Raw genomic sequence first — 21,747 nt, 5'->3', positions numbered from 1 at the left:
AATATATGTTAATGTCCTGATCCCCAGAACTTCAGAATGTGACCTTATTTGAAAATAGGGGCATTGCGGATGTAATTAAAGTTAAAATGATGCTCTACTGCAGGAGACTGGGCCCATGATCCAATCTGACTGGTGTTACAAAAAGGTCCTGTGAAGGTGGAGGGCTGGAGAGATGAGTCTACAAGCCAAGGGACACCAGCGATTGCTGCAAACTACTGGAAGCCAGAAAGAGGCAAGCAAGGATTCCACTACTGGCTTCAGAAGGCAAGGGTTCCTCTTGGATCCCAGCTCTACTCTCTTTGCATTTGAACTCTCTGACTTTATGTTACATACCTGTATTTTGTTTGTTGAAGCTTCTGGGTAAGTCCCCCTTCTATCTGAAGGGCAGAAATCTGTGGTTCCCTGTGTTTTAGGCAGCAGTAGGATTACTGGGGCTTCCCTGGTGGCTCAGTGGTAAAGAATCCACCTGCCAATGCAGGAGGATTCAATCCCTGGGTCGGGAAGATCCCCTCCCTGGAGGAGGGCATGGAAACCTACTCCAGTATTCTTGCCTGGAGAATCCCATGGACAGAGGGGCCTGGCCTGCTACAGTCCATGGGGTCACAAAAGAGTCAGACATGACTTAGTGACTTAACCACAACAGGATTACTCTCCCCAGATTGTTTTAGGGAATTCAAAGGCAAAGATGGGTTCTACCTGTCTAAAACTCTTTCTTCACCGTCCTCAAGAATACCTGTTTCTGGAGACTTCCCTGGCAGTCCAGTGGTTAAGACTCTGTGCTTTCAATGCAGGGCATTTGGATTTGATCCCTGGTTGGAGAACCAAGATCCTATAGGCTGTGTGGTATGGCCAAAAGAAAAAACAATCCTGTTTCCCATATGTAAACCCATTATGGACCAGGAACTTGTGCCTTTTTGGGAAATGGGTGAACTTTTGGATAATTTGGAACTGTTAATGGCCACTTTGGGGAAACTTCAAGTTAGAGAAGTCAACCTGAAGGGGCACCCTTGAAAAAAGGACCTCACATCTTTCAGAGACAGTGGAAAGCAGGTTTTGATTGGTATGCAGAAATGAGAGGGTAACATGCAGGAAGGCCAGGGGTCTCCAAATGGAGGAAATAGGCTGCAAGTGTCAGACATTTTTATCTCTCTTAAGCGGCAGGAGGAAACAAACTGGCGATATGTTTTTCCTTCTCTATATAAACTTAAAAGGAGGTTTCTCTTAAAATACTGTGTTGCCATAATGACACGTGGTTTTACTTGAAGTTAACTATTCTCAAACCTTGAGTTAACCAATGCATTTTTCTTATGGAAATGTTTGTCTTAAGCTATGTTAATGTACTATGCATTTACCCCAGACTCTGTCTTCAAGTCGTTTCCGCCAAATGGCTCAGAACCTACTTGACAAACCAGTATGTTATACTCAGATATTGTTCCCCTAATCTATGTAAACGAAACTATTTCTATGCTAATCTGCCCTTCTACAAGATTGAAGTCAATCGTTTTTATGGCCCAGGATGAATCGTCTGGTGCCAAGATTATCCCGAAATACATCTTATGGATGAGGGGCCTGGTGCCATTCTGAGTTTAAAGACATTCCTTTCTTTCATTAACAGACTGCGAGTGACTATATAACATCTAGCTGAAGACTAGCAGGGGGGTACTCTTTCTGCCCCCTTCTGATTCCTACATCAGAAGCTTTCTCTATCTCCTTTATACTTTAATAAAACTTTATTACACAAAAGCTCTGAGCGATCAAGCCTCGTCTCTGGCCCTGGATTGAAGTCTTCTCCTCCAGAGGCCAAGAATCCCAGCGTCTTTTCATTAAGCAATAACCTTTCAGAAACAAAGACAAAATGATTCCAAAAATATCTTTTCTAAAAGAATCCTTACAGCATGCAAAAAAAGAAAAAAAAACCTTTAGCAAAAAACTGGTCACCTGAGTAGATAAACTTAACTTAGTCCAGCAGCCAGGAACACTGTTAGTATCCAGCTATTCTTTTGGGTTTTGTATTACTGTACCTGAGACATGGCTAAAATTCTTAAATGAAAGCTATAAGGTCTCTGTTGTGTCTCTCTATATTTTTATTTGTATCCATTTAAGTATTTATATTACGTATGCATTATTTTTTTAAAGTGTTCTATTTAATTGGCTAAAAGAAGAATATGTGCTTATAAAAAGTATTTGTAAAATACAGAAATAAAGAATCTAACACAAATATTTTTTAAGCTCACATGATCTGGGATAATCTTTGGTAAATAAAATCTAGTTTAAGTGTGTTGGTTTAATAAAACAGGAATGTCTTCAGAATTGTAAGCATTAAATGCAACACAAACATACAGTTTTTCCTACCTGGGGTTTACTAGTCAACTTAGGTCTTGCTACCTCTACATTACAAAACTGTCAACAAGAAAAATAACTTAAGATAATGGTTAACTCTTTGATGTCTAATCTAGGCATAATCATTAAGAATAATTTAAATAAGATAAAATTTACACTAAGTTTAACTATATAATGGATATATTTTGAATATCTAGGTCATATTGAAATAAGGTAGTATACTGAGATTTTGATCACTAAACATAAGTTTGTCTACTTTTAGCTTTTTAACTTTTATGGAGAGACAGTGGATATCTGGGTCTGTAATCAATATATCATTTAACACATTAAAAAAGGATGCTATGAAAAACATGTCTCTACAAAGTATAGATTTTTATAATTATGTACAGTTGGCCCTGTGCATCCTTGGGTTCTGCAAGCATGGAGTCAACTAACTGTGGATCGAAAATATTCAGAAAAAAATTTCAGAAAGCATACCACATGCTGGCAACTATATACATAGCATTTACACTGCATTAAGTATCATAGGTAGTTTAGAGATGATTTAAAGTGTATAGGAGAATGTGTGTAGATTTTGCAAATATGCATCATTTTGGAGAGGGAAATGGCAACCCACTCCAGTATTCTTGCCTGGAAAAATCATGTGGATGGAGCAGCCTGGTGGGCTACAGTCCATGGGGTCTCAGAGTTGGACATGACTTAACAACTATACCACAACAGCAATGATATACATCATTTTATGTAAAGGACTTGAGCATCTGCCAATTTTAGTATCCACTGGGGTCTGGAGTCAATCCCTAGAGGATACAGAGGAGTCATTGTATTTATACATTTGCTAATTTACTACATGATGTTAATAGGTGATAGTTCATAACTGCCTGCTTCCTAGTTTTCACTGGGAAGTAAAGATTGTAATAGTTAAAATGTATAATCAGTATGTAAAAATAGAATTACTGGTAACAGTAAGAACAAAGGAAAACAAATTTGTATATAACATATGGGAAGAAAATGGGATATATTTTTACGTGAAGAGTATGCAAGTAATATAGGATGTGTTTTTGTTAAAAGAGAGGGATGTTGTCTAAAATAAAATGACTTCCAGAATAAGAAGAGAAAAAAATAAGACAAAACCTAAATGGATATAGAAAACTGCAGGAGGCTTATGGAAAATAAATTTTATGTTGTGAGGTCACAACTGGCTAAAATTGAACAGATACAAGGGTTTTTAAAAAATGAGCTTTAATAAATAGGGTACTTATGTAAAACTAAAACAATGTTCTTTCATCTGCTAGAAGGACAAACTTTTGTTAGACTGTTAGTCTGTTCTTGCTGATTTGTGAAAGGTTTTCCTTCACTTTTTAAGTAGTCTGCCTAGAAAACAAAGATTCTGTTGTTTATGAAAATGATTTCCTGTGCTTCATGTTGTCTTTATTGAGTCTGATTACTTAAGAAAACTGAGTCTTCTCTGTTAAAAGAGATATCATTTTTTACAACTACAGCTTACCTTTGAACAACATGGGTTTGAACCGCACAGGTTCACTAAACAGATAAGCATTTTGATACTACGATATCCAAGGTTGGTTGTGTTAGGTCGTTAGAATAGGGAAAAGGAGTCCAAAATGGCGGTGGCTAAAAGACAAGGAAGAAAAAAGCCCACGAAAATAGAACAGAGGAAGGTCAAAGGAAGGTCTGAGGGAGGACCGGAGTGAGGACTTCAGGTAGAACAGCGCTCCTGACGAAGCCCAATTTACATAGGGCAGGCCTAGGAGGAAGAAAAAAACACGTAAAAAGAGGAGCCAAAGCTCTCTCTCTCTCTCTCTCTCTCCCCTGCGCAATGGGGCACTCTTCTCTTCGCGTCTTTGGATCGACATGCCCTCACGCCTCGGAGGTGGATTTTCCTGCTCTCATCTAAATAAAATGGAGCGGTAACGCTGAGCTGTAACACTGATTTGTCTAAGAGCTATAACACGGTCCGTCTGAGACCTGAGAGCTATAACACGGTCTGTCCAAGACTTGAGAGCTGTGACAGGCCGAGGGGGGCTTTAATGTCCGTCACTCCAAATCTTTGTTGTGACAAGACAAGAACCGAGGCGCACAAACGCGCCTGACAGTTGGATCCAAGGATACAGACTCTCAGATTTGGAGGGCCAACTATAGAGTTACATGTGGATTTCTGGCTGCACAGAGGGTTGCCCTCCTGCCTTCATGTTGTTCAAGGTTCAGCTGTATATAACTTTCTGTATTTGCCTTTGAAATCTTTTCATTGTCACTTTGGTTGAATGAATAATGAAGTGTTGTTTTACAGTGAACTGTGATCTTATTTGATCAAGTGTCTTAAACATTTTGACGTTTTTGACACAGTTCCCAAAATCAAATTATGAAAGTCCCAAAGTCATTTTGGGATTTTTTCCAGAGGGTCCCTGGAAGATCTCAAGAGAGTTGCTCTCCCTCCCTATAATTTATTAGGCTTAATTTATTATGTTATTAGGCTTATTTGACATGTTAAGTTACATGGGAAACATAATCAAAATAAAAACTATTTAACTTTTTAGATTTTATTTACATGGTTATATATTAATATTAACATAAGTAATTCAGAAATTATGTGAAATTCTTAAAAATCCAATATGTCCTGCTATACTGTTATCAGTCATAATTTCAGTTATTATTTTATAGTATTGAAAATGAAAGTTGCTCAGTTATGGACTATACAGTCCATGGAATTCTCCAGGTCAGAATACTGGAGTGGGTAGCTATTGCCTTCTCCAGGGGAATCTTACCAACCCAGGGATCAAACCCAGGTCTCCTGCATTGCAGGCAGATTCTTTACCAGCTGAGCTACCAGGGAAGCCCAACATCACAAAATAAACACTTGCCTCTCGATAGCATTATTATTATTATGGTCAATTTTAACCATGGCTATTTTTAAGCCTTTTGTCACTCACAGACAGGTATTTTTCATTCTCTATTCTTCTCTGAATGCACTTACAATCAACTACAGATGAAAATGCTTCATCTTCAAAGAGATTCATGAAAGGACCCTGACAACATGACAAGTACTCTAACTGGTTTGTTGGTTCAAGTTGCAATCTTAGTTACAGGATTTCAGTCCCATTTCTAAAAGTAGCCATTTAATAGTGTCTTTAGAGTGGAAAGGCAATTGAGATAGAGGATTAGTAAAATAAGTACTCAAATAAAGGAGTATTAAAAGGAATAGGAGTTAAAGTTTGGTCCCTTTTATATCATTAACCTTTAGTTAACCATCTACAAATCTTTCCATGAGGCTATTTTGGAATTCTGACACCTTCAGGGGCTTCTGTATACCAATTAAAATAGATACAGTGGTTTGAAATAAGAGCTCTCTAAAATTTTAACAATTTGAAGACTTTTGAATTCAGAGGATCCAAGGAGCTAGCTCTTGCCTACAAATATTTTCCTCTGCTAATCTAATTTTAGAAAAGAGAAAAAACTTACCGCTGTTATTTCCAGTAGATCCTGCAGACAGAGATCCAGAAGACTGCAACCCACTCCAGTATTTTTGCCTGGAGATATTCCATGGACAGAGGAGCCTGGAGGGCTACAGTTCATGGGGTTGCAGAGTCAGACACAACTTAGCAACTAAACAAGAACTAAACAAGAATTTTATGTGAAAAATTTCTGGAGAGCCAGAAGAACCCAATTCTTGCCATTTCAGGGTCTGATTTCCTTTAGTTCTAATCAAGTACTTGTAAGCATACATAAACCCAGCTGGTATTCCCATAGGTGACTGTCTGCATGGGAGCTATTTGGCTTTTGAGTACAATTTCTCATTATTAATTTGGTAGGCTAATTCAGATATGAGATATGATCTGAACAACTTTCTGGGGACAGTGTGGTAGATCAAATGTGTGCTGCTTCTGAGTCTAGATCCCCAAGGGGTTACTCTTGGGTCAATTCAACTCTAATATTTCTCAGAGTCTCCCTGTGACAGTCTAAAACTGACATCGGTGCTCCAAGTGCTAGGTTATCAGCCTCTGTCTCAGCCCTCTAATCGCCTCACCTCACCATGAGCCGTATTTACTTGATGGTGGTAGAGGTCAGTCTCTCTTGTTCTTTGGAGCTGAATAATTCTGTTTCTCATTTCATCAGCAAAAGTTTTACTCAGACCATATATCAACTAGTTTAAAACAAACTTAACAAAACCCCAGCCATCCATGTTTCCCTGGATGTCTTGCCCAGGTGCCTTTAGGTCCCTGCCTAGGAAATGCACTGGTGCCCATTACAACTTCAAGTCTTAAGTAAGACAGCTGGAATAAAATTTTCAGGACCATCACTCAAAAAACGGGATGCAATATCAGGAGAACTCATCAGAACACCTGACCAATGCTAAAAAGGTAGTGGGGTTCAATGGGTCCTATGCTGGTTCCAGGTAGGTTCCAGGTGTCCCCTGTTGGATATCTTTGATATTCTGCTGTCTACACCATACATATTATGAAAAATTGATCAGTTGATCTAAGAAAAAATTTTAGTCAAACTGAGAGTTATAACATGGGAACAGCCACCCAGAAAGCTCCAAGAACTGTTCTGCTTGTTAAAGCTCAGAATGCAGTTATTCAAGCTTTTGAGACAGAGGTTGTTGTTCTTGTTTAGTTGCTAAGTTGTGTGCAACTCTTTGCAACCCCATGGACTGTAGCCCTCCAGACTCCTCTGTCCATGGAATATTTCCAGGCCAAAATACTGGAGTGGGTTGCTATTTCCTTCTCCAGTGGATCTTCCCAACCCAGGGATCGAACCCCATGTCTCCTTCTGCTTTAGCTTTTACCACTGAGTCACTAGGAAAGCTTGAGATGGAGGGCTATACATTAAATGAAGTACTATTGACAGTTCATGCAACCACAGCTATGTGTAATGAGTCATCATGGCCCCTTACAGGGTTAAGGAGGGAGGTTATCTCCTAATGAGGTCTGGTTAATGTGGATGTACAGTACATACTAAAAGGGAGGGAGGAGCCCAAAAAAGGAAAGAAAAATGTTATGTTTAATTTTTTTCTCATCTTGCCATAGAATATGAATTTTATTTCATCACCACTTACAGGCCTCAGAGCACTTACTACAACAGATCATATGTGGACAACTTTCATTCCTGTTGCTGTATGGTACATGAGAGGACATGATTAAAGACTGTCAAACTGCAAACCAGGAAAATCCATCAGATTGAAACTGCCAGCGTCATTCCATCATCTAAAGAGGATCCAAACTCAAATCTAGAAATTTCCCCAACTAGCTGGTCTCCAAGCTTGGAAACTGAATTTATAATTTGCTCAAACTCTTAACCTTTGTTTTCCTTCTGTTTCCATACCTATTTGCCCACATAATATAGAGGCCAAATTTAGGTGGATGCTCACCTAACATCACCTCTTGAAAGAAAACATCCCCATGTTCATCCTTTCCTAAATATAATGATGTATGTTTGCTAATACATCATGCTGTATCTTGGTAAATAAATAAAGATAATATAGATTGACTTAGACAAGTAAAACCTGTATTTGATTATAACCTAAGTTATTTTATTGGTGAAATTTGGGCTTAAAAACAAATCTTGGCTTCTGGGAATCTCTGCTCAGGGGAATTTTTCAATCCTTGGCTATTTTTCTCCTCCTTCTCATCATATTAACCTGTCTAGTTTGTTGTATTCTCTCAAGGGTTTTCAATACCTTTTGGTAGCCACTCACACTTCAAATGACATCTGTCAGGATTGGACAACCTAAGGAACTTAATGATTGACATCCAATGTGCAGAAGATGGCACTGTGTCTCACTTAGCTTGGGCTACCATAACAAAGGACATGTGCTGGGCAGATCAAACAACAGAAAGTTACTTTCTTACAGTTTTGGAGTTGGATGATGCTGATCCAACTGCTGGTTACAGTGCCTACAACGACCCTCTGTCCAGATGATTCAATTAGCTGAAACATCCAGTATCTGATTCTTCACCCTTGTGGCAACAACAGTGGGAACTGAGAGTAATACCATATAGTTGGTCACACGCCCAACTTGCTGAGAGAATGATTAAACTTTTAGCTGTTGGTGATTGATCCAACCCCCATTCCCTTTTTCTTCCCCAAGGGACAGGATGGTTGGGATTGAAAGCTCAAACCTTCTAAGCACCTGGTTAATTCCTCTGGTAACCAGGCCCTGTCCTCTGGAGCATTTCAAAAATCACCTCGTTAACATGAAAAAGATACCTTTATTCTTCTCATCACTTAGGAAACCCCAAGGGTTTTAGGAGCTCTGCATCAGGATTGGGGGACAAATAAAGATTTTTTTTGTTATTAATATCACAAGAAGTCACTGGATTAAGGAGCCTTAATCCAATAGACTATGGCCTTATAAGACAAGGAAGATATCTCTTCCTCCTCCCTCCTCACTCACCTCTCTTTCTCTGCCATGTGTGGACATAGTGAAAAGATGGCTGAAAAGCCAGGAAGGGAGCTCTCCCCAGAACCTTGAACTTGGACATCCAACTCCAAAACTGTAAGAAAGTAACTTTCTGTTGTTTGATCTGCCCAGCACGGGTCCTTTGTTATGGTAGCCCAAGCTAAGTGAGACACAGTGCCATCTTCTGCACCTGCACTTCTCTGTTCTAAGCCATCTGGTGGAGCAATCCAACTGCTTCTAGAATTATCTAAAAGCATCACTGGGAAGAACTAATGGGACCCAGGAGCACTTCCTTGTCCATCACGAGGCCTGTTGGAACTGCTAAACATTGTCTTCTCTGAGAAGCTGGTATCCATTGAGGATGACTTGCCCTGGCCACACAGCTCATCATTGGTAAACCCAGGCTTCCGTTTGTTGCTTCAACATCCTTTCCCAGCAATGGGCCAACCACTGTTTTGAAAAATGAGTCACGAAAACCTCATGACACCAACCCTTAGGAACAAATATTGAAATACAGGAAAATAAGTAAGCATGAATATTTAAAGCCAGGAAATTCAGAATGTAATATTTGCACACTGGGATATCTAATTTGTTTGCTCTGCTGATCAGAGCAGAAAAAAATTCTCATAGTTCTATTTATATATTCATAAGTAGTAGTACACAGAAATCAACCATCATTTGTACCTTTTGGCAATGAAAAGGAAAAGTCAACTTTATGTCAAGCAGCTGAGGGTACCATGTTCTTCACATGTTCCTCTTTTGTCACGCAGGGCAATTCAGCGTGTCAACAAAAGACAGGACAGAGCAGAAGTGCACTGATGGGAACTTCTCAAACATTCCTGCTTAGAAAAGGAATTTTTCTAGTGAGAAATGGCCTCATTCAGAAGTGGAGAGAGTGTGCATGCTGAACACAGAAAGGCAGAGCCATGATTTTACTGGAGCATTTCTCCTTGCAGAGCCTTTGAAGGCCCCACATACCCAGCCAGGCAGTAGTTAGCTCTGGAAACATTCTGCCTGTCAGTCTATGTCATGGTTATAAGCAAGCTGAGGTGTCATAGTCTTTGATGACTGTTCAAAAGAAACAGAGCCAGATCCTAGTTGAAGGCAAATAAGATTTTATTCATACTACTGCAATAAGGGGAAAGAGTTGAGCTCAATTCCTAACGCAGGGACAAGTGGGGATTTATGGCTAAGAAAGGGGAGTCAGTCAGTCAGTCAGTTCAGTTGCTCAGTCGGGTCCGACTCTTTGCAACCTGATGAACCACAGCACGCCAGGCCTCCCTGTCCACCACCAAGAGTTATCAAATGGAAAACTACTGAGAGGAGACATTAAGGGTGAGATGCCCTTGTTAAATCTACTTAGGATTTTTGCTGAAGGCAGGCCAGAGTGGTCAGTCCAGGGGTTAGGGATGACTTAGCAGGATTCTTGGCGAGGACTGGCTGAGGGAGGTCGATGATGGGCCCTGAATGAAACCACAGAACACATCTCAGAGCTCAGAGGCTCTCATATTCTTTATGTTTCAGCGTGGAAAGAATTCAGGAAGAGGCAAAGTGATAGATAAGAAGTGATTTATTTGAGGGGATATATGTATACCTATGCCTGATTCATGTTGAAGTTTGACAGAAAACAACAAAATTCTGTAAAGCAATTATCCTTCACTTAAAAATGCAATTATTTTTTTAAAAAAGAAGTGATTTGTATAAGATGCTTGTGAAGGATACACATGGGCAAGTAAAAGGGCTCTACTCTGAGAACTTAGTAGGCTACAATTTTACAATCAAAGGAAAAGTGGGATGGGGAGAAGACCACCTCTTCTTCATTCTTTTTAAAAATCAATCAGTTAATTAACTTTTGGCTATGTTGGGTCTTCGCTGCTGTGTGGGCTTTTCTCTAGTTGTGGCAAGCAGGGGCTACTCTCTAGTTGCGGTACGTGGTCTTCTCATTACAGTGGCATCTCTTGTTGCAGAACACGGGCTCGAGGGTGTGTGGGCTTCAGTATTCGTGGCACATGGGCTCACAAGGATGGCTTCCAGGCTCTAGAACACTGGCTTAGTAGCTGTGATGCAGGGTTTAGTTGCTCCAGGGCAGGTGGGATCTTCCAGGACTAGGGATTGAACCCATGTCTCCTGCGCTGACAGGTGGATTCTTTACCACTGAGCCACGAGGAAAGCCCGCTCATTCTTTTTAAAAAGTATTCATCTATTGACTTGGCTGCCACAGGTCTTAATTGCAGTATTTGGGATCTTTGCTGCATCAAGCAGGATCTTTTGTTGAGGCACATGGGCTGTCTCCAGTTGTGGTGCATGGACTTAGTTGCCCTGTGGCATGTGGGATTTCAGTTCCCCAACCAAGGATGGAACCTGTGCCCCCGACACTGCAAGGTAGATTCTTAATCAATGGAACACCAGGGAAGTCCCCTCTTCCTCATTCTTGAATAGACATCAAACTTCCATCATCAGCTTCTCCTCCACCCTGGGTGGTTCAGGTTTTTGATCACTATATAGTCAGACTGGGATTGTCAAGGTGCTATTCAAATCAGCAGAAGGGTGGTAACACATGCTAAAATGTGGTTAATCATCTCAGGCTTCTGCTGAAGGGTCTTCTACTTTGGAATGTCACCTTTCCCCTATACATATATATATATATATATTTTTAATTTTTATTTATTTAATTTTTGGCTGTTCTGGGTCTTCATTGTTGCAAGAGGGCTTTCTCTAGTTGAGGAGAGCAGGGGTTACTCTCTCTTGTTGCGGAGCACAGGCCCTAGGGCACTTGAATTTCTATAGTTGTGATGCATGGGCTCAATATTGTGGCTCTCAGGTGTTAGAGCATGAGTTTAGTAGTTGTGGTACATAGGCATAGCTGCCTTGAGGCATGTGGCATCCTCCCAACCCTGGGATCGAACTGTGTCCCCTGCATTGGCAGGCAGATTCTTAACCACTGAACCACAAGGGAAGCCCTATTTTTGTTTTTAGTTCATACACAGAGGAACATGTCCTAGGGGTCATTAACTTACTGACCTCAACCAGCAGGATGCAGGTGTCACTGACTTGACGTAGTTTTGTTGTTAAGCAAGCCTACTTTGTTTAACAATTTTCTGATTGCTTTCTTGATGATCATTAACTTACAATGGTCTCTCAAAGCCCCCTAAAGTTCCCCCTCTCTTTATAATTTCCTAGTGGTATTTTTAAACTAGCAATTTGACTATCTTATTCTAGACTTATGATGGGAACAGGCCTGGTGGAGAAGAGGGTTCAGAGCAGCCGGTCTAAAGTTTGATTGAGGAAAGCCTTTAACAGAACTGAAGTTATCAGACAGGGGACAATGCAGAAAATGTTGCCCTTAAATTCAGGTGGAAAATGGGTAATAAGGTAGAGTATGTGGACAGTAAACTATTTTTAGAGTAATGGCAGGGGTCTGGGAGAGGGGGCAGGGGAGGGAGGCAGGTGTGAGGAGGCCCTCATGGAGCTGCTCTCAAGCATCAGGAGTAAGAATGTTGCTCAGTTCCATTGAGATTATCCAGGACACATAAAGCTGGTTAGCAGAGGCCAACAATCCAGCCACCCTTCGATGCCCTGGAAGGAAGTCAGGTATGAACGGATGCTGCATGTCCCAGCTGGGGTTAGTCACCTTATCCTGTTTCCAGGACTCCATTTATGGCTGTTCTTGTGCTCAGTGGAGGAAAAGGGGTAGGAGCCTTGGTTCCAGAAGAGGCAAGGTCCTGGGCTTCCTCTCATAGCATCTGCAGTCCTCTCCCACCTTAAGGACCAGCCAGTGCGATGGATCAGAAGCAAATGACACAGGATCATGGCTCAGGAGGGGCCTTGGGAAAGTCCCTTCACAGGCTGGTTGAGAACACCCAGCAGATGCAGAGCTGGAGGGGAGCTGAGCTGTGCCTAGTTGCCTAGGTTCTTGAGGGCGGGGTTCCCAGCTTACACACACACACACACACACACACACACACACACACACTCAGAGCAGTCACAGGAGGAGAGTCCCTAGGTGCGGAGAGGTGCTGGCTTGCTGTTCTCCCTAGGATTTCTCTTCCCTGGAGGGCTGTGCCCCTTTCACCATGATAACTGAGTGGGCTGTGCTCCCAGGAAGGGACATCTACCGCTCCCCCAGTACTCGGAGGGCACACAGTACTTATACAAAAAATCGGGAATTTGTCGGTGGGCAGGTGGCATCATCACTAAAAGGAATGTTCCCTACTTTCCCCGCTATGGTGATAAACGAAGACAAGCCAAACAGATGAAAACACAGTCTTCACGATATTTAGTTTCGCTACATTCATCTTAGTTCTGAGTTTTAAGAAATGTCAGGGACCTGTACATGCAAGATTTATAATGCTTGTTGTTCCTCTAAATCTCCACAACCGCGCCCGCCCCCCCGCCCCAACGTTTCGCCTATAAATCCCCTCTTCTTCCAAGAGGACAGTGAATCAGGGCTTTGGCAGCACTCTTTATGGAACAGGATCAACCCTCGGACAGAATTTCCCTTGGCCCTAACTGTGCCAAGCGCACGTACACGACCAACCGAGGAGGTGGGGCTCGTAGTGAAAACTGTCCGCGCGTTTTCGTCCCATTTCCCTGGGAAGCCGAGGGGACAGCGCGTGGCTGGAGGAAGTTCATCTGCGGCGACCCCGCCTTCACCATCCGCGCTTCCTTTCCCTTCTCGCACCGTCGCAAGGGCTCTGTTTTCCTCATTCACCTTGTATTTTTTTTTTCCCTCTTGTCCCCGCGGGAACGTAAGCACCGAGAGGCAGGCGGCGAATCGGGTCTCAGAACGAGAGGAGCTCGGTCGGCGTCCAACAGCAAGGTGAGATCCTGTCCTTACATGTTTGATGTTTTGCTCATCACAAACTTGTTTGCATTAACATCAGAATACTATTTAAATTGACCACTGAACTTTTTTTTTTTTTGGCGCTAAATCTTTTAAAATGAGCCCCGCGTGGAAGACTCACCCATCCCGGGCAGGAAGTTGAAACTGTTTTGCTCGCTGCTGAATCCCAGTGCCGGGCACAGTAACACTCTGGTTCTCCGAAGAAAACATTCTTTAAGAACCGCCCCTAATTTCTTGCAGGGACCCTCTCTGCCAGGGCGCAGTACTTCGCGGGCAAACCCCGGGAAAGAACAGGGCCCAGGTCTCCCCAACGTCGGATCCCTGACCGCTACAGATCGAACCGCTCTTACCTTTCCTCGCTGGTGGGACCCTTGGGACGGGTGGGGAGGGACTGAGCGCCGAGTGGGGCGAGCGCCCCGGGGACTTAGGGCGAGGGCGCGGCGGGCGGGGCCCAGGGGAGGGTGCGGAGGGGGCGGGCAAGCGAGGGCGGCGGAGAAGAGTGCGTCGCCCAGGAGCGCGGAGGCGGCGAGCCGGTTAGGACAGAGAGCTGTGCAAGTGAGTGGGACGTGCAGAGGGTCGCGGAGGAAGGCGTGGGGCGGGGCGCCGAGGCAGGAGGGGGCGGGGCCGAGGCAGGAGGGGGCGGGGCCGAGGCAGGAGGGGGCGGGGCGGGGCAGGAGGGGGCGGGGCAGGGGCGGGGCGGCTCGGTTCCCTGGAGGCCGGTCTGCGCTTGTTGGTGCTACGGTCCTACACCTGGGGTCGCGGGTGTCTGTGAGTGTTCCCCCTCAACCCAGCGCGGACGCCCCTGCTCCCTCCGGAGGCCGAGGCTCAGGCTGGTGCCGAGGTCCGGGCGCCCGGCGGTGCGAAGGGAGCCAGACATCGCTGCGCGCCCGCAGGTGACCGTTCGCCTGCAAGGGATCAGCCACCTGCGTTCATTCACCCTTGTCCGCTCCTCCGCTAGTATCCGCGCCCCGCGCTCGCCGCCCCGCCTCTCCCCTCGGGTGTCCTTGTGCCGCAGCTGTCCTCCCCCGCAGGTGTCCCCGCGCCCGGCCATGGTGGACGTGCTGGGCGGGCGGCTCCTGGTGACCTGCGACGGCGCGTGGGTGGAGGCCGAGACGGCGCTGCAGAACAAGGTGGTGGCGCTCTACTTCGCCGCGGGCCGGTGCGCGCCCAGCCGTGACTTCACGCCGCTGCTCTGCGACTTCTACGAGGAGCTCGTGGACGAGGCGCGGCCGCCCGCGCCCTTCGAGGTGGTCTTCGTGTCCGCCGACGGCAGCGCGCAGGAAATGCTGGAATTCATGCAGGAGCTGCACGGCGCCTGGCTGGCGCTGCCCTTCCACGACCCCTACCGGCAGTGAGTGGAGACCGTGTGTGTGGGACGTGCTGGGAGCTCCCACACCAGCCCCCACCCCAATCCCTCATCCCCGGGCTTCTCCCAACTCGCAGGGCCTCCTTGATAGCCTCCATCCTCACCCCGTCGTGTTTGAGCCTCTTTGCTCTGGCTTCCCAGGGAGGCTCTAGCGTTGGCTGACGGCGAACTTGGTGGGTGAGGACCTTGGTCCACCCTCGTCTTTGGCTCAGTGGGTCTGAGGCTGTGGGAATCTGAATGTATAAGTTCTGGAGATGATTATTCTGCGGCAGGGAGCCCACTTGAGTAATCACAGTCCTGAGGTGCTGCATCCTACTTGCAGGGAGGGCTTCCCAGGTGCCTCAGCTGTAAAGAATCTGCCTGCCTATGCAGGAGACACAATCGCCGCAGGTTCCATCTCTGGGTCGGGAAGATCCCCCGGAGGAGGAAATGGCAGCCCACTCCAGTATTCTTGCCTGGAGAATCCCATGGACAGAGGAGCCTGGCGGGCTACAGGCCCTATGGTCCTCAAAGATTCGGACACAGCATTGAGCACACTGGCACTGCACAGGGAAGACACCCACCCTTATCTGGAGAGTAGGAGAGGGAGACCCAGAATGGATGCTCAGGTCAGAACTGGAGACTATGGGTGGACCACCCTGTCCCAGCAGCGTGGGCCTGGGTGCCAGGTGCTGGGGAGAAGGGTCAGGACTCAAGTCCTGGAGGAACCTACTGCAAGCCACGTTGCAGTTTAAGTTTTGTCGGCAGTGATTGAAATTTCATAAAGGTGTCTTCTGCTCCTATACCTATAAGAAGAAGCAGCTTCCTGGACTCCTGAGACAGATGTCAGAGGTGACAAAAATCCATGTTCTCTGAAGGGATCTTGCCCCACCCTTGCTTTTAGAAAAATATGTGACATGGATTTCCGAATTTGTGAGCAAACTAGAAATTGACCCTAGTGCTCTATTTTTTTTTTAATTTAATATTTTTGCCATTCTGTGTACCATGTGGAATCTATTTCCCAACCATGGATTGAGCCCACAACCCCTGCACTAGAAGCTCAGAATCTTAACCACTGTAACACCAGGGAAGTCCCAACCCTGGTGTTCTGTTGGCTGTGGTCATGGGATCTATGGAAGGGAGGAGGAGAAGGTGGGAGGGGGGTGTTAGGGAAGAGAGAGGACATAGGAGGACTTTGTGGAAGACTGGAAGAGGGAAATGGGGCACAGGCACCGATTGTCTAACATGTTGGGGTCACCTGTGGTGTAGGAGTCCAGACTGAGGTTAATTGTTCTTCACCAAGTGCATTACCCCACCATCCCCTTAACAGATATGGAGGTGAATTTCTGGATTTTTTTTTTTTTTTATAGCACCATGTAGTACATTTTTCTGGGAATTAGTATTCAGTTGTGGCATTCCCCCAAATTAATTATTCTGAAATGGTTTTCCTTCTAGACACTTAAAAATTAAAGCTAACTTTGGAAAGTTTCCTGGAGGAGTAATTTTCCCCAGCACACGCTTTTGCTGATGCCAAGCAAGAGGTGAGGCCCAGGCCCTTCAAGGGAGGTTACCTGCTTTCCAAGGCCTCACTCAAGGCAGGACTAGGGAAAGTCATCCATGATACATCCAAATGACCATGATTTACTTGGTTGAAAGTTCTATGGCTTCACATCTAGTGGTGACTGTAAAAGGAGTTTTGATTTGCTTCGCGTTCAAGTTGCACACTGCTTTTGAAAGAATACACTTAGTTTTGAAAGTGACTGTTAGTAATCAAGTAAAGAGCTCAGGCCCTGGGCAGAGTCCAGCTGTGGGATCTATTTGTGGGGTGACTGTAGGCAAGGTATTCAATTGCTGAGTATATGACATGGCGTGTGATGAATGAGAACTGCACTGATGCACGAATTCAGAGCTATGCCAGCTGGTTGTGTAGCAGCATTTTCTGTGTTGCCCATTTCACAGATGTACTATTGAAGTGCAGAGATGGGTGTCCCTGGCTCTGGAGCCAGTCCTTTCTGAACCAGCTTCCTCTCCCAGGGGACACTGAGCCTCAGCACAGCCTTGCTGCTGGTGGGGATAAGGGTGGGGTTGGGGGGACTTACAGCACGCTCTCTGCTTCCTGGATTAACTGGTCAAAGGCCCATTTGGTCCACTGCAGGTGCTGAGCTGTTTAGGGCTTGGCATGGGGCTGCACTAGGCCCTGGCCATCTCCAGCTGCCAGCCTCACCTAAGAGGAATCTGATCTGGGGGACAGGGTGGGGTGGGAGGGTGGGAGGCAGCAGTTTGGGGAGAAGTTAGTTCCTGGGGCCTCCCCTTCCCAGATTGAGCTTTGTGAATCCTGTCAAGCAATTTACAAGTTAGGAAACGTGGTATTCTGTGGGAAATTCTTGGAGCTAAGCCCTAAATTTTGCTTATCCCAGCCTGCATTTTGAAATCAGATTGTGAGCAAAAATGGAGGTAACTGCCACCAAGAAGAACTAAAGAATGTAGGAAGCTTCCCGGAGGCCTTTTGAGAAGTTCTCAGTATATGCAGAGCATGGCATTCTTCCTGGTGCTGTGAGAAAGTGAGGGACCCGGGCTGTCTTTTTTCAGTGGTCTCCAGGTGTCATCTGCTGTCCTCTGCTTTTCTGATGACCTGCCTGAGGCTCATGCGTGCATGCATACTAAGTCGCTTCAGTTCGTGTGTGACTCTTTGCGACCTCATAGCCTGCCAGGATCCTCTGTCCAGGGGATTCTCCCAGGCAAGAATACTGGAGTGGGTAGCCATTCCCTTCTCCAGGGGATCTTCCCAATCCAGGGACTGAAACCACATCTTTTCCATCTCCTACATTTGCAGATCAGTTCTTTACCACTAGCACCCCTTGGGAAGGTCTGCCTTAGGTTCAGGAGGTGGTAGATCACCACAGAGGCACTCCGCCCCGCTAAACTGACCCTGGGCATGGCTGGAGGTGGTGATGCTGCAGATGCAACTGCAGGAAGAAACTTTCTAGAGCTGCTCACCTCAAGGTTGCTCAGATCTTGGCTGTCTAGTGAAGAGTGCACACAAGACTCGACCCCGAGTGCCACCCTTCTGCCTAGAGAGGCAAATATCTAGTGACGTCCCTATAGCCAGGGGCAGTGGGGGCCCAGGGTGGGCTCTCAGGTCCTGCCCTGATGCCTGTGTGTGCAGCTGGGTGAGAGGTCTCAGCAAGGGGAAAGCATTGAAGACATATTCTGTCCTACCTTCCCTCCCTTTTTTTTATGAGCCAAAAGAGTCAAGTAAGGAATAAAGAAAAATCCCTGACTTTGCCAGCAGGAATTTCTGTTGCGTGCTGCTAGGGACGCGAGACCCACTCAGGCCATGTCTCACATATCCCCCTCCAGTATTTGACCCTCACTCATTTTATTTCTTGTTATCTCCTTTACATCTGTGTTCTGGTCAGACTTGACAACTAATATGCCAGAATACTCCATACATTTGCCACCTCCAAAGGTCTTACTCATGCGGCATCCTCCAACCCTGGAGCCTCCCACTTCTCTTCTTAGTAGCTATTCCTTTGTGCCCCTGGGGACACCAGGCGCGTGTCTGGCTCCTGAGGCCTATACCCTCCATAGCTCGAGCCAGCGCCACTCCTGTTGGAGTGTGTGTCTGGTGGGGTGGTGGTCTCTGTAGTCCCAGAGGTTGAACTAGACATTGTTCAGGGCTTGGCACCTGCAGGACACTTGTTTGATGGATGCTTGAAGCAAGTAGAGAGATTTGCTCGGTAACAGCCTGGCTACCAGTGGCTGAGATGGAAAGAGACTGGAGCCAGAAGTTGCCATGGCAACCCAGAAGCAGTTGTGCCAGGGATAAGGATGCGCTGCTTTACATGAAGGGAGGGAGCCATTGCTGCAACTGCATGCAGGGTAAGGAGGGAATGGGCTCTCACATTTCCCTGAAATGGTTAAAATACTGAGTTATCACTTCATTCTGCCCAGCAACAAGGCTCTTTCCTTGCTGAGGCTTGGTCTACTCCCTCTGGACACAGCTCTCAGAGGAGACAGAGATGACTTCATGGTTCCAGGGTAACACCTGTCACCAGGCAGAGGCTGCCAGGGTGGGGATGTAGGGTCCACATGGTGATTCTTTGAAGAGAAGCTGGAGCAATGAAATGTTTTCAGACCTCCTCCTTATTCCTCGAAGGCCTGCCCAACTCCTGATGTCCCCCTGTTTTCCCTTTTTCCTTCTCAATCTCGATAGAGCTTCTCTGTTTTTTAGTCTAAGAACCAGATTTTGTTTTGTTGCTCACCCCATGTGGATTCATTTCCTAGTCCAGTGATTTCTGTCCTCTGTCTTCTTTTGCCTTCTTTCTACTTTCTCTGTAATTGCTTCATCACTGTTTTTCTAGTTTCTTGAATTAAATGCAGAACTCATCTATATAGGGGCCTTTTAGTTTTGGACAAGAATATGTAAGATAACTTTCTGTGTCTAATTGTACCTATAGCGTGGGACCCATAGTGTATTACATATTGCCCTGTTTTGATTATTTTGTAAGTCTGCTTTACAATTTCATAGATAACATATGGTTATTTAGTTTTTAACTCATTCCAAAAATTATTGCTTGTTGGTTTCCAGTTCCATTATGTTGTGGTCTGATTAAGTGATCTGCACTGATTATTTGATTATTAAGATCCCTTTATGACCAACACCATGGCTGGTTTTGTCACCATTTCATAGATGCCTGAAAGCAAGGCATATTTTCTCTGTTGGGTGTAGGTACTGGATTTTTTTTTCCCCTCAGTTTGAATTAAGATTTGTCTTGGAGCAGGACATCAGAAAGCAGCAGGAAGGAGCTGATGGAGGTGTCACAGGGAAGGTTTGGTAACAGGAAGGTCTCAAATGCATTTTTCTTCCACTCAGGTTCACAGCCCTGAAGGCGACAGATAAGGGAAATCAGATTACTGCTAACCTGAGGCCCTGGCAAGCTGGTGGTGGAAACAGGATGGGATTTGCACCAGCTGTCCTGTCTTGAGGGCAATAATCCCTGTGAAGGTTATGGGGAGATTTGCAAACTAAGAACGCAGATGTTCCTTTCCTTAAATGAATACAAATAATTTTGTAAAATGGTCACACAAGAGATTATTACATGTGATGGTAAAATGTTTCACCCATAATGTTAATCAGCATGTCCTTGAATTTATAGGGTAGAAAGTCTAGTAAGCCTTTGCTTTTGTCTAAAACTTATGGAATTTTAACTTTTGCCATTATAGGTACCTGATGTATTTAAACCTCTTGAGATGTAGGAAGGATCCAAACTTACTGGGTTACTTGTGAGTTTGAAATTGCACTGTGCCATTTGGCAGCCATTAGCCACATGTGGCTACTTAAATTTAAAATAGACTGAAATAGGGAATTCCCTGGAGGTCTAGTGGTTATGACTTGGTGCTCTTACTTCCATGGCTGGGTTCAATCCCTGGTTGGGGAACTAAGATCTGCAAGCTGCTTGGCACAGCCAAAAAATAAATAAACAAACAAATAAATGAACCAAAGCCAAAAATTCAATTCCTCAGGCTCACCAGCCAGATTTCAAGTGCTCGGTCATCACGGGTGACCGTGGCGATGACCCTGGGCAGCACAGATGCAGAACGGTTCCACCACCAGATGCTCCTCTGGGGCAGCATTGGCTGAGAACCAGCTAGCAGCGAGAAGAGCCCACAGGAATCCTCCGCCCAGTGGGAGGGCTCACCGGGCAGGTTGGGTGCTAAAGCTTTGCGGGCTCAGCTGGCTCTGGGGAGGCGCCGGTCCCTGCAGACTTGCAGCGGCCTGGCCTGGCCCACGCTGACCCTCGGCCACCCTCTTCTCTCTCACAGCGAGCTGAGGACCAGGTACCACATCACCGCCATCCCCAGACTTGTGATCCTGAAGCCCAGCGGGGAGGTCATCACCGACAAAGGGCGGAAGCAGATCCGGGAGCGGGGGCTGGCCTGCTTCCAGAACTGGGTGGAGGCCGCGGACATCTTCCAGAATTTCTCTGGTTGAGCTGGGGGCCGGTCTCCGGGGGGCCTGCACCGGTGTGCAGTCACTCCTGTTGCTGCAGCTTCCACCTGGCAGAGAAGAAGAGCATGCTGTCTCTCTACGTTGGTGGTTTCTTTCAGAGCAGAAGCACTCATCTGTGATGGAAAGAAAATGTTGCTCAGGGAATGCCCTCCCTCTAGCTTTGTTGCTAGTTATTTTTATTATTCTTAGCGTAGTTTTCTCCACATGAGCTTAAGTGTGTTCACAATGAGCTATTGGAAATCTATGCAAAACATGTATTTATACAAGCTCTTCAGGTAAAATGGCATATTTATTGGTATATTTTTCTGGAGATGTCTTTATTTTATTTTCCTTTAATTTTTTTTAATTGAAGGATAATTGCTTTACAGAATTTTCTTGTCTTCTGTCAAACCTCAACATGAATGAGCCATAGGTATACATATATCTCTTCCCTTTTGAACCTACCTCCCATGGAACCTTACATTACCATATGTAAATTAGATAGCCAATGGGAATTTGCTGTATGGCTCAGGAAACTCAAACAGGAGCTCTGGATCAACCTAGAGGGGTGGGATGGGGAGGGAAATGGGAGGGAGGTTCAAAAGAGCTGTCTTTATTTTAATGACACGCTCTCATGACTGTATTTATTACTAAAATTTGCACAGTCTGTTTGCTTTAATAAACACACCTATCTGCAGCTGGAGTCCTCCAATTTCCTTCTTTCTCCTGGCAAACCAAGTACCCTTATGAGAAAAGTGAAGCACTCGAGAAATTCCATTTTCAAGCATTTTGTTTTGTTTTTCAAAGGGATA

The 21,747-nt window shown here is 45.3% G+C and overlaps 1 protein-coding gene and 1 long non-coding RNA gene across 4 annotated transcripts in view; one reads left to right on the top strand and one right to left on the bottom strand.

Annotated features, from left to right (window-relative positions):
* The window catches only part of LOC136176557 (uncharacterized), a 38,517-nt gene extending 28,984 nt beyond the window's left edge, over positions 1-9,533 (bottom strand). The window contains exons 1-2 of the long non-coding RNA XR_010664600.1: positions 9,440-9,533; positions 5,815-5,917 (exon numbers count right to left, since the gene is read on the bottom strand). This is a non-coding gene — a long non-coding RNA (uncharacterized lncRNA). The remainder of the gene's footprint in view (positions 1-5,814; positions 5,918-9,439) is intronic.
* Positions 9,534-13,217: 3,684 nt separating this feature from the next.
* On the top strand, positions 13,218-21,497 carry NXNL2 (nucleoredoxin like 2). Of its 3 annotated transcripts, XM_065946914.1 has the most exons (5): positions 13,218-13,299; positions 13,509-13,574; positions 13,839-13,960; positions 14,630-14,949; positions 20,770-21,497. In XM_065946914.1, exons 1-5 carry the CDS (start codon positions 13,221-13,223, stop codon positions 20,936-20,938), a joined length of 756 nt encoding a protein of 251 aa, XP_065802986.1. In that variant the 5' UTR covers positions 13,218-13,220; the 3' UTR covers positions 20,939-21,497. The 3 variants fall into 3 exon arrangements, with proteins under 3 accessions (XP_065802986.1, XP_065802987.1, XP_065802988.1); XM_065946915.1 differs by lacking the exons at positions 13,218-13,299; positions 13,839-13,960 and having other exon boundaries at positions 13,314-13,574; XM_065946916.1 differs by lacking the exons at positions 13,218-13,299; positions 13,509-13,574; positions 13,839-13,960 and adding an exon at positions 14,120-14,153.
* Positions 21,498-21,747: the final 250 nt, after the last annotated feature.

Source organism: Muntiacus reevesi, chromosome 10 (assembly GCF_963930625.1).
Source record: "Muntiacus reevesi chromosome 10, mMunRee1.1, whole genome shotgun sequence".
Lineage (NCBI taxonomy): Eukaryota > Metazoa > Chordata > Mammalia > Artiodactyla > Cervidae > Muntiacus > Muntiacus reevesi.
The sequence above is the reverse complement of the archived record's forward strand: the minus strand, read 5'-3'. Positions and strand labels throughout refer to the sequence as shown.

Bases quoted from the DNA above. Each gene is read 5' to 3' on its own strand.
- NXNL2 (XM_065946914.1), top strand. From the start codon at position 13,221: ATGGAACAGGATCAACCCTCGGACAGAATTTCCCTTGGCCCTAACTGT. The intron at 13,300-13,508 runs GTGGGGCTCGTA...CGGGAACGTAAG, and splicing joins GTACACGACCAACCGAGGAG to CACCGAGAGGCAGGCGGCGA. The intron at 14,950-20,769 runs GTGAGTGGAGAC...TCTCTCTCACAG, and splicing joins TTCCACGACCCCTACCGGCA to CGAGCTGAGGACCAGGTACC.